A 12657-nucleotide genomic window follows, 5' to 3' on the forward strand; every position below is an offset into this window, starting at 1 on the left:
ATAAGTGAAGATACAATAACATATTTATCTTCTTTCTGATGAGCTTAGTGCTGAAAACATCAGAAACTCACACATATACATTTAATAGTTTACATATGATCGTGTCCCTTAACCAGGAGACTCCAAGTGACAGAAAAAAATGACTCTTTATTACAGTATTTGCACACAGAAAAAGCAAAAAAAAAAAAAATGTGTTAGAGTCTCTCTCTCTCTCTCTCTCTCTCTGAGCATCATCTTGTTGTTTTAATCCACCATAAATTCATCAGCAGCATTATTGTTTTACTCAGCAGCAGGACACACACAGAAATCATGATGATGTTAAACAGATCTGAAAATAAAACAATAGCATGAACAAAATGAAAAGATGAATTAAATCCAGAGATGCAAGTTTCAGTTTGTGCCTCATTTATAATTTATTCTGTTTTCATCTGACAATAAGTTCACACAGTATTACAGACAGTGGTCTTCTGAACACATGATTTTCTTACTTGTGTTCTCTTCTCTTTCTTACAACCTTTCTCTCTTCATTCACTCTTGTGTTCAGATGTGGTTTCCTGATTAACTCAAAGTAAAACTAAACTCACACCTCTTCTGCAGTTTGGAGCTGGTGTGAAAAAAGCCCCACTCCTCATACAAACACTTCAAGCCTATAACTATAAAACTTAAAACTATTCTACATTTTATATTGATAGTAACATTCTCGAAATCATCGAGAAAAGAATTCTTACATTGTTTTGTTATTATCAGCAAATTTTGATTAGTAAAAATCTACCCACTCTCCAAGCCACTTCAAAGACGGATTTCTGTTATCATAAATGTAAAACAAATGCCCAACATGGGCGCTCTAGAAACAGACGTCATGCCTTCTATCGAAATGAAACCAATCATCAGTTGTGATTTTTTGAGGGGCCTTTCTGTGTGGAGTTTCTGCATGTTCTCCCTGTGTCAGCGTGGGTTTACTTATAAGACGACATGTTTCTCAAGAACACATATATCTCAGCACATAGACCCACATAGCAATGTTGTTCCGGCCCAGCTCCGGCCCACACAACCAGTTTTCCTCGGCCCACATACAACGAAGAATGACGGCCCTTCAATGGCCCAGTTCTGGATTACAGACAATAGCACATAACTGGCCCAGACCTGGACCAGAACAGGCCCTACAAACAAGCCTACGATGGCCCTTGCATAGGCAGCTCTCACTTAGCCCCAGGAAGCCCTCATGCAGCAAAATCCCCAGAGTTAAATGAACACTGCTGGATGTATATATTGTCCCAATCTTACAGAGTGTTAAAAAGTAACACTGAAGCAGAATTAAAAGCTTTGTTATCCTCTCTCACCATCTCTGTCTGAAACCTAAAATTGCATTTTACATCTTACTTGTAGAGTCATTTTCATACTTTAGGTTTAGATTTTGTTCCATTTAAAGTCACACTTATTGTGATTAGTGTTTGTTTTAGTTGAACTTGACTCTTAACTCTTCCCTTATATAGATTTTTGACTGTTTTAACTCTGTGTTTTTAAGACATGTTGTTTACAGCAGGGAAAAGACAATAGAGCAATTCTTTGATGGTGGTTAGCACTGTTGATAAAGTCTAAACATCATCATTTAGAAAACGAATGTATTAATTTAATGTTTGAACACTTATCAGAAGCATCTTTCTCTTACAATAAAGTGATACTACAGTATGAGATCCAGCTCTCTCATAGCAGTTTGTTATTCTGAAGAATTTTGAAACACCGAAACTTAAAATTAACCGGTTTGGTATGTAGACACACAAACATCAAGAATCAGAGTATGAATCACAATGATGGTGACAATAAAATGAAAAACTTCATGCTTCATCTCATCCAGGACTCCCATCATGCACTGCAGCATGGATAAATAATGAACTTTGTACTATTTTCTTTGTCACCATGGTCTAATAATATAAGAATTGAGATTTGACCATGATCGGATGTTAAAAGGATATCATATGTAACTCTAAGCAGTGCTGTCTCTGTACTATGGTGGGGCCTGAATCCAGTGGTGGTCCGTGCATTTCACACCTAGGCCTTCAGTTGTGTCCTATCTTAATGAATACATCTTGTTATACCATCATTATGACGTCACAACAATAAAAACACATTAACAATTTAATTGCAAAGTAAAATAGAAATTACTTTTACATCTCAAGGAATAACAGTCAAATTTTAATTTATGAAAAGAAAGAAACAAGTTTAAAAAGTATTTGAAATGAAGTCAAGCTTTTTTTGCTAAAGAAAATCCATTAATGGTTCGTAAAAAGCTTACCTTGGACCTTGGTGAAACAATAGATCACACAATCTTACTCTATAGACTAGAAAACTATGCTGGCATCAGTGGTCAGGCTTTAACCTGGTTTAGATTGTATCTAACCAACCGCTATCACTTTGTTTATGTAAATGAGGAAGAGTCATATTACTACCCAGTTAAATACGGTGTACCGCAGGGATCAGTTCTAGGTCCTATGCTGTTCTTGTTATACAGTATATGTTACTTCTAGGAGAGATTATCTGGAAACAAAACATAAGTTTTCGCTGTTATGCAGATGATACCCAGCTTTACATCTCCTCACATCCTAGCGAAACACACCAGTTTTCTAAGCTGTATTAGTGCTATTAGTGACTGGATGGCAAATAACTTCCATATGCTAAAACCCATAAGACAGACATACTTATTATTGAACCAAATTGCTCCAAACAAAATATGTCAGATTACACGTTACCCATAGATGGCTGCACTGTGGTGCCGTCTTCCACAGTCAAGAACCTAGGTGTGATGTTTGACAGCAATCTAATGTCTGCCGCTTCTTACATCTTAGAAATATATAAAAAATATGCCATATGCTAACTACATCAGATACAGAGAAGCCTATCAATGCTTTAATGACCTCAAGAATAGACAATTATAACTCGTTACTCGGGGGGGTGTCAGGCAAATCAGGTAAACAGGCTTCAGCTGGTTCAGAAAGCCTCTGCTAGAGTGCTTACTTGATCTAAGAAGTATGACCACATAAGCCCAATTTGGCCTCTTAACACTGGTTACCAAATATCGCACCAGTGTAAAGAGGCCAAACAGACCCAGTTCCTGCTGACATGAAGGTCATCACACCACTGATCTTCTGGCCTTCCTTCAACGTGATGCCCAGCTGATGTCTCACCAACAACAATCGACTGCCCATATTAAATCTACTTATCCGTGTGTATATATATATAGAGAGAGAGAGATTTGTATCTTACGTGTTGATGTCTCTCTGAACCAAAAAAAAACGTAAGCATCAAAGCACTCTTATTCAATACTGTGTCATTTGCATAGAGCATCATTTTATATGTTTGACTTCTTTATTCTTTACCTCTCTTATCATTTCATATCTTAATGGTGTTTAAACAAGCTATTTTAGATGAGATAATAGTATTTCTTCTACATCAATCAATGAACAAGTGCTCTTATTGAAACACTATTCCAATTGCTAAAAGTGAGGGTTAGTTAGGTGAAGGTCAAGGGACAAATGCCTAACTAAAGGAAATACTAATCACCATAATGGTGACTTCAGATGAATCTAAAACACAAACTGGAGATTTATTGTGATAATTTTTGTGGTAAATATCTATTTGACTTTTGTTTACATTACGTCAGAAAGAACATTTGTCTACTAAATCACGTCTGTTAAATAGTTGAGTATTTTGTTCTGTCATGAGTTTAGAAGAGAAACATATCATCCTCTAAATTACAAGTTGTAATTTTTAGGTTGAAACAGAGATGGTAATAGAGAGGCAAAAGTGAAAGATTGCAGCTTTTGACTCTGCTTCAGTGTTACTTTATAAAACTTAAAAACTCTGTAAGATATAAAATTAATTTTATAAAATAGTATGTACTATATAGTATATCCTCTATAGAATCAGCTATGTCTGGCTTTCTCTCAAGGTTTTTTTACCCTAGGATTTTTTCCCTGCTGACTAAACTTAACTTCTATACGTTACATTATTGCTACGCTCGCTAGTACAGTTTAATCTTTGCCACTGTATTCTGCTCTTTATGTTGTCCATCAATTGTCTGTCCATCAAATTAATTCTGTGTTTTCTCCTGCATCAATCAATTTAAAAGCTGCTTTGAAACAATTAACAATTGTGAAAAGCGCTATATAAATTAAATTAAATTTAATTGAATTCAATTCAATTCATGTCAGTAGGGATGGAAATAATGTTATCATAACCTAATTGTTGATATATTGTTGACCTTTGATGCAAGATCAATAAATTCTCTCACCTCTTGTGACGTTTAACTTGACTTTAGTGATGATGTGAGATCCACACCAGTATATCCCAGAATCTTCTTCTCTCAGATGACTGATGTTTACAGTAAAGACTCTAGCAGATGTTTCATTATCTCTCATTGACTGTAATGAAACTCCATCATTTACACACATTGAGGGTTTATGTGCTTTACAGAAGAGTTTCTGATATTCAGCATGATGTTTACACTGAATTGACATGTTGTCTCCTTCACGTTTATTCAAGATCATCTCTAAAAAACATCAGTTTTAATATCAGCACAGAAGTTCAGTAACATGTAATATTTATATTCAGTGGAAATGTTGCTCACCCTCATTCATGATAATAATCAGATGAGTGTAAAGATAAATCACATCTGTTTCTAATCTCACTGTACAGCAGTATTTCCCAGCATCCTCTGCTGTCAATCCAGTGATGTTCACAGTAAACACACTTGCTTTCATGTCATCATTCACAGTCAATCTGTTCATCTTCATCTCATCTCTCACAGTCTCAATGAGAGGATTTCTATCTGTAGTGGAGCTCTTACACAGATACTTTGTCTTTGATTTATAGATGGGATCATAAGGACAGATGATCTGAGCAGATCCTCCTTCATCTCCAAACACTGGAGGCACTGCAAAACACACAAACAGATACAAGATCAAACTGTGACCATACATGTATATGATAAAACATATTGAGATTTTACTCACTGAACAGATTGAGTTGAACTTTAGTGTTCAGAGAGATGAAATTTAAATCTCTCTCAGTGGTTTCTGCTCCACACCAGTAAACTCCAGCATCTCTCACTGTCACATTACTGATGGTCACAGTAAAAACACTTTTAGAAGATAAATCATTCAGTTTAACTTTAGATGAGTTGATGTTTTGGCAGATGTGATTTTCATCCTCTTTACAGAAGAGTTTTGGAATGACTTGATGTTCCTCTGGGATCTGACAACTAATATTGACTTCATCACCAACATAAACAGATTTATTCACCCACAAATGTTCCAGTGCAATACCTGCCGCATAAACCATAAGACAATTATACAGATGTTTAAATATATTAAACATTTAAACTAATGTGAGAATTTTTCAGACTGTGAATTGAAATGAGATGTTTGTTTTACTCACTCATAATGTTGAGATGAACAGCAGTAAAAATGAAGTAACTGTAGGAGTCTCTGTAACGCTGAACTCCACATAAATAAACTCCTGCATCTTCTGATCTCACATCAGTAATTTTTATATTGAGGAGGTTTTTATCTCTGTCATCAGAAATACTGAATCTCTCTTTCTTCTGCCATGTGCTGTAGATAATATCGGTTGTGTCTTTTCGTTTTTTAAATATGAACTTCTCATCAGTCTTATAATGCTGTGAATATTGACATCTGAAGTTTGCAGTTTCTCCAGTTTTCACCATCACTGTCTGTGACGCCTCACAACATGAATCTGTCAATCACATATAAAGACATTTATTTCACAATCATCAGTAGTTTTGACATGATCAGCAGATACTTCACAGACGTTCAAAATAACTCACCTTCTTTCACATTCAGAGTCATATCAGTGTACCATTGGTCATCAACCCCAATCTGGTATCTTCCAGAATCCTCTGTGTTCAGATCTTTGATGTAAATCATCAGGTTTTCAAATGTGTTAGAATACAGAGTGAATTTTCCTTCATTAATCCACTGAACATGTTTTTTATAGTTTATTATGTTTCTGTGTGGATTTAGTTTAGTCACATATTTAAAACAGTCGCTACACCAAAGTTTCCGTGAATCCACTAGAACACTTCCTCCAGAAAATCCAATCACATCAAAGCATCTAACGGCACCTGTCAATCAGATTCATACTGTGAGAAAGCTCATCTAGTCCTTTCATTTGTCTGTAGAGTTATATAAATGAGTCAGAAAGTAAGATGAAATAAGTGTATGATGACATTAGTAAGCAGATGACATGATGAGTGCTGCAGGACAGAAAGAGAAAAGTTGTGACCTGAGATGATGAAGAAAGTGAAGATGAGGAGGATCTTCATTGTGAGTTTAGGATGTTGATCTTCTTGATGCTAAATGTTCTCTGTGTGTCTCTACACATCTGACTGCTCTTCATTCGTCCTCTCTATTCAGCTCTTATAAGTGTCAATCATCTTTACTGGCCCCTCCCACAATCAGCAGTGACTGAACGTTGAATTCATCACAGTCAAACAGCGCCTCTAGTGGACAGACCTCTTACTGCACTACACTCAACTTAATGCTGTATACATGATTTACAAATTAAGATTCTCACATATTATTGTAACTATAAGACAGAAAGTTTTAGGAAAAACACTTTTTGACAGCATTTATGTCACACTGCAGAATTTATAGTATTCAGCTATTAGAAGATTTATGAACTCCTGCAGTAATACACCACATTAAACAAACATAAGAAATTAACTACAAACATGCAGATCTAGTAGAAAAAAAGAATTCTATGGAAGTAAATGGGGCTTATGAAGATTTTGGTTTCAAACATTCCTCAAATTATCTTCTCTTGTGTTTATCAGAACAAAGAAACGTATACAGTTTTGTAACAACATAGTACGTAGTGAGAAAATAATTACAGAATTTTCATTTTTGGGTAAACCATCTCTATATAGACAAATGTATGAAGCGACATTACTTAAATCGCTCACTAGATGGCAATAGTAGATTGCAGATGAGGACCTCAGTAAATATGAATGTGTCAATCAAGCTCGTGCAGAGTGAGATGAGGGTCATGAAGCCTTTGTGCCCTAGTTTTGCTAAAGAAACCATTTCCTGTTTTTACTCACACCTTCCTCTGACGCACACCATTGTTTATCACAAGAAAACACAAAGTCACCTCAGGTTTCTAGCAAACAAAGTAAAACCACAAAAGTAGTTCATCTCTCACATTACTGTAATTATGTCCACTGGTTTGAAGCAGACTGAAAGGTTTTATTGTCAGGTGCCATTTTGAAAACAGTACTGTTTTAATGAATGGTTATGAGATTTAAACCGCAACCTGCATTAGTTACATTTAAAGGGGTCATAGCGTGAAATCAGACTTTTTCAATGTTTAAGTGCTATAATTGGGTCCCAAGTGCTTCAATCACCCAGAAAATGTGACAAACATCAATCCAGTAACTCTGTTTGGGCAAGCCATTATCTGCAAGTATATGAAAAATTAGGTTGTTCAGATTTGCCTGTTTTGTGAGGTAGGTAGCAAGGCGAATTACAATAATACCGCCCCCTTTATCTGCAATATCCAACCACAGCACTGCCATTTAGTGCAGAGAGAAAGAGGGAGAAAAGAAGGACTTGACAGCACAATTGAGTTTCAATTACAAGTGTTTGGATTTCATCATTCAACATTACCACACCACAAAGAAACATCAATCTTCTTGTGTAATGAATGAGAGATGAATGAAGTGTTGAGTGTCTTCTCTCTCCAGTACAGCAGGAGGCGCTCTGCAGCTCTTCAGTCCGCCAAAAAACCCACTAAAGAAAGAAAGAAAGAGCTCAAACATCAACCGATGTGTTCACATGAGTTTTATGTTAATGTACTTACTTACCGATTTTAATGAATGCAATGTAAATATTGTTTTCACTATTTTTGCTTAAAGCTTTAAAGCATTCACAAAGGAGAAACAATTTGAAATCTGTGTTTTTTGTTTTGTTTATTGCTGACATGTTGAGGTTAAAAGGAGATGAACGACTATATAAAGAGAGGTTTGTACAGCTTAAACATCCTTTACATGTTTGCATCAAACATCAAATCATTTATAATCTTACTCTATGTGTTGTTTTTTAAGAATGTGGTGGTTGTGAAGCTTCATTGTATGTGGCTGATGAGAGCTCCAATGAATTTCTGGATTCAGTGTGGATGAGCAGAGTGTTGTGTCTGCAGATTGATTGTGTAGCCACTAGATGGCAGTAGTGAAAGGGGAAGGAGAGAAGTAAAAGAGGAGAGAAGAAAGTAAAAACAGTCTTGTGTCTCTGCTTATTTTCTTTTACTGATTATAACCTACAAACATCACATTTGGCGACGAGGATGTCGATTTCAGTTCCTTTACCGGCTCCATTTCTGCCATGCCCTGGTGAGCCTTCTCTTACATTTACCGTTTGGCTCAAAATGTTTGAAAATTACCTACTTGTCATCGATGCTACTGGTGACGCATGGCCAGAGGAAAGAAAGCGAGCTGTTCTGCTACATGCCTTGGGCACAGAAGGACAAAGACTGTTTTATACCTTACCAGACACGGGCAATACTTATACCACGGCTGTCGCTGCGCTGAAAAGCCATTTCATTCCTGCAGTTAATGTTGTCGCTGAGAGACACAAATTTAGGCAAAGAGCACAGTGAACTGATGAAAATATTAATCAGTTCCTGGCTGCTTTACGTGAGCTTTCGATTACATGTGATTTCGGAGACATGGAAGAACAAATGCTACGCGACCAGCTCGTGGAGCGAGCGGCAACTTCGCGCATTCGGGACAGACTTTTGCTTGAACCTGACATCACTCTGAATAAAGCCGTCTCAATAGCAGCACAAATGGAGACTGCATCAAAGAACTCTGAGATTCTTTCAGACACTTCACAAGTACGAGCTATACAGAGTCACCGTAATGCTAAACAAAGGGACAGAAAGTCAATTCCTTTCCCTTCGTCAGATCGGCCAGTCGAGAACGCGAAACAGCGCCGTTCCTGTTACCGTTGCGGTTCCAAAAATCATCTGGCTAATAAACCCTCATGTCCAGCGATCAAAGCAGTGTGTAATTCATGCGGAAAAGTTGGGCACTTTGCCAAAGTTTGCCGATCACCACAGAAACAGGTGCGTGAGATTGTGATACCAGAGCTCACTGTATTATACATGAATGACCCTGAGACGGTGACAGACAAAATTCTCTGTTCAGTACAAATTAAAACTAATGATGGATATTGTCAGCCAGTCAGGTTAATTGTGGACACAGGCTCATCAGTATCCATACTGCCCGAGTGCATTTACCGTAAACACTTTGCTTCATACACCCTCAATCCAGCAACAGTTAAATTAGTTTCTTATGCTAAAGAGCCTATTCCAGTGTTGGGGTGTTTTTCTACAGATGTTTACCATGATGGTAGTACAGCAGCGGGCACGTTCTACGTCGTGAAGTCAGGCTCACCTTTGCTAGGGATGGATCTGCTGAAAGCACTTCACTGCCGCATTGAAGGTGATACAGTGATTACTAAGGACAATTCTGAAATACTGCCAGTGCACATCGTAGGATGCGCAAGTGGATTCATACACACAGTGAAGGTGAAAGAAGGTTTCGTTCCTGTTCAGCAAAAACTGAGAAGATTGCCATTGTCAGTCCGACAAGCCGTTTCGGACGAACTTAAAACGACTGTTGGAGCATGACATAATCGAACGAGTGGATGCATCTCCATGGGTCTCCCCAATTGTAGTGACAAGAAAGAAAGGAGGTGACATTCGCATGTGCATCGATTTAAGGGAGCCTAATAAGGCTGTAGTTGTAGATAGCCACCCTTTGCCTCATATAGAGGAACTGTTGGCAGAACTGCGTGGGGCGACGGTGTTTTCAACCATAGACCTGGCCTCAGCATACCATCAGGTTCCATTGCATCCTGAAAGTCGTGATTTAACGGCATTTATTACTCATGACGGGTTGTTCCGTTATAAACGTGTTCCGTATGGATTGGCTTCGGCCGCGCCTGCTTTCCAGAAGATGATGATGACTATATTGCACGGATTGTCAGGTGTTCAAGCCTACCTGGATGACCTAATTGTTTATGGCAACACAGAGGACATCCATGACACTCGCTTAAAAGCGGTACTTCACTGTCTGAGTAAAGCAGGTCTGAAACTAAACATGCAGAAATGTAAGTTTAAGATGCAAAGTTTGAAATTTTTGGGGCACACGATTTCTAAAAATGGATTACATCCTGACCCCGATAATGTAGCCGCTGTCATGCATGCGCCTGCTCCCCATGACATGGCCTCACTGCGCTCATTCCTGGGCCTCACCTCTTGGTATAGTAAATTTCTTCCTGATTATGCAACAGAGGTTGAACCCCTGCGGGAAGTTTTAAGAACCTCCACAGACACAAACTTCCTCTGGACTGATAAGGCCGCTCAAAGTTTTGCCACACTGAAGACACTATTATCTAAGAGCCCCATTCTAGCTTTGTTTGATCCCCGATTGCCAACTTACGTGAGTACTGATGCCTCTGATTATGGTGTGGGAGGAGTTCTTTCTCAGCTACACGCTGATGGTACTGAGCGCATAGTGGCATTTGCCTCCCGCACTCTTTCGTCAGCTGAAAGGAAGTACTCGACTGTGGAGAGGGAAGCATTGGCGTGCGTGTGGTGCGTTGAAAAATGGAGGACGTATCTATGGGGTAGACATTTTGTTTTGCGCACTGACCACCAAGCCCTTACAACACTTCTGACATCAAAAGGCACAGGAAGAGCTGGCTTGCGAATTGCTAGGTGGTCAGCCCGTCTGTTATGCTATTCCTATGATGTGGCATTCCGCCCTGGGAGATACAACACCACAGCAGACTGTCTCTCTCGACTCCCCTTACCTGAGACGAGTGACCTAACGGACGAACCAGAAATGGTTGCCACTGTTTCTCACTTACCTGCTTTGTCAGCCTCTGAGTTCGCTTCTGCATCAGAGAGCTGCCTTCAGTTAACTCAACTCCGTGAACAAATTCAGAACGGCTGGCCTAAAAACAAGAAGTCAGTGAGACAGGAATTAGAGCCTTACTTTCACATTAGGCATGAGCTTTCAGTGGAGGGTCCGCTAATTATGCGGGGTGATCATTGCCTAGTGGTGCCATTGTCTCTGCGCACACGACTGGTGAATTTAGCTCATGAAGGACACCAAGGCATTGTACGGACTAAACAAAGACTTCGCGAGCTCTACTGGTGGCCGCAAATGGGCAAAAACGTAGAAACCTTGATTGCCTCATGTGTGACATGTCAGCTAAACGACAAAACGGCCAAGCCTGCACCTGCACCTATCATACCTGTGGAACTACCTAATGGTCCATGGCAAAAGGTAGCAATCGATATTGTGGGACCATTTGAGTCTGCTACTTGGGATTGCCGCTACGCCATAACACTAGTAGACTACTACAGAAAGTGGCCAGAAGTAGCTTTTGCATCACATGTGACAACGGATGTCATAACCACTTTCCTGGACACCATATTCAGTAGAGAAGGCAATCCACACTGCTTAGTGTCTGATAATGGTGCACAACTTACCTCTACGGCTTTTGCTGATTTCTTGGAGGAACGTAACATTCAGCATGTGTACTCCAGTGTATATTATCCACAAGCTAACGGGGCAGTGGAGCGATTTAATAAAGTGTTGAAACAGTGTATCCAATCTGCAATTCAAGAAAAGCAGCCCTGGAAGGCAGCTGTGACACAATTCTTGCATAATTTTCGTGCTACGCCACATGCTACCACAGGGGCTACACCATTCGAGCTTTTGCGTGGCCGCAAGATGCGTACAAAACTGGATGTACTGCCTGTCAGCATGAGAGCTAAGACGCGTTCGGAGATTAGTGATACAGTGGCTCGTAAGCAGCAGAAATGTAAAGACTATACAGACAAAAAGAGAGGCGCTAGGGTACCCACATTCAAGGAAAAGGACTGGGTGCGTATTAAGAAACCTGAGCATGTTCGCAAAGGTTCATCAAAGTACACTGCTCCCTGTTTGGTGAAAAAGAGAGTGGGTCCAAATACCTTCCTGTTGGAAGATGGGAAGAAATGGAATGCGTCTCGTCTCACTGGAGTTCCAAATGAGGTGTTGTTAAGTCTGGGAGAAACACCAGAAGGAAAAATGAGTGTACAGCATAATGCTCATGTAAATGAACAGCAAACGAGTCCCAGAAGGAGTGTGAGAGTTCATAAACAGCCAGTTTGGTTGAAGGACTTTGTGTTAGAGAAATAGATACAGTAGAGGCTGTGGGAACAGTCATGATTCCAATTAGGTTAATTGTTGTTTTGGGTGTTTACTTGAGTTAGTTTAAATGTTATTAAGATACTCCTTAGAGAAAATGATAGGAGTTAATACACCATTTGTTTTGCTAGTAAACTTGTTATAGATAAAGCTAATTGGTTAATATTGAAATTCTTTAATTCTGTATTGTTTACAGTAATGGAAATATAGTATGATACTAAGTTGTAATGTTCCATGACAGTACCTTACCCAAAATGCTTCAAGAAAAGGGGAAATGTTGTGTCTGCAGATTGATTGTGTAGCCACTAGATGGCAGTAGTGAAAGGGGAAGGAGAGAAGTAAAAGAGGAGAGAAGAAAGTAAAAACAGTCTCGTGTC

At 39.0% G+C, this 12657-nt stretch overlaps 1 protein-coding gene across 1 annotated transcript; it reads right to left on the minus strand.

Moving 5' to 3' along the window:
• Positions 1 to 210: 210 nt before the first annotated feature.
• LOC141363565 (polymeric immunoglobulin receptor) lies at positions 211 to 5747 on the minus strand. Its single transcript, XM_073866449.1, has 5 exons — positions 5434 to 5747; positions 5010 to 5321; positions 4625 to 4930; positions 4289 to 4546; positions 211 to 328 (listed from the first exon to the last, which is right to left on the minus strand). Exons 1-5 carry the CDS (start codon positions 5720 to 5722, stop codon positions 231 to 233), a joined length of 1263 nt encoding a protein of 420 aa, XP_073722550.1. The 5' UTR covers positions 5723 to 5747; the 3' UTR covers positions 211 to 230.
• Positions 5748 to 12657: the final 6910 nt, after the last annotated feature.

This window comes from Misgurnus anguillicaudatus, chromosome 3, assembly GCF_027580225.2.
Source record: "Misgurnus anguillicaudatus chromosome 3, ASM2758022v2, whole genome shotgun sequence".
NCBI classification, from domain to species: domain Eukaryota; kingdom Metazoa; phylum Chordata; class Actinopteri; order Cypriniformes; family Cobitidae; genus Misgurnus; species Misgurnus anguillicaudatus.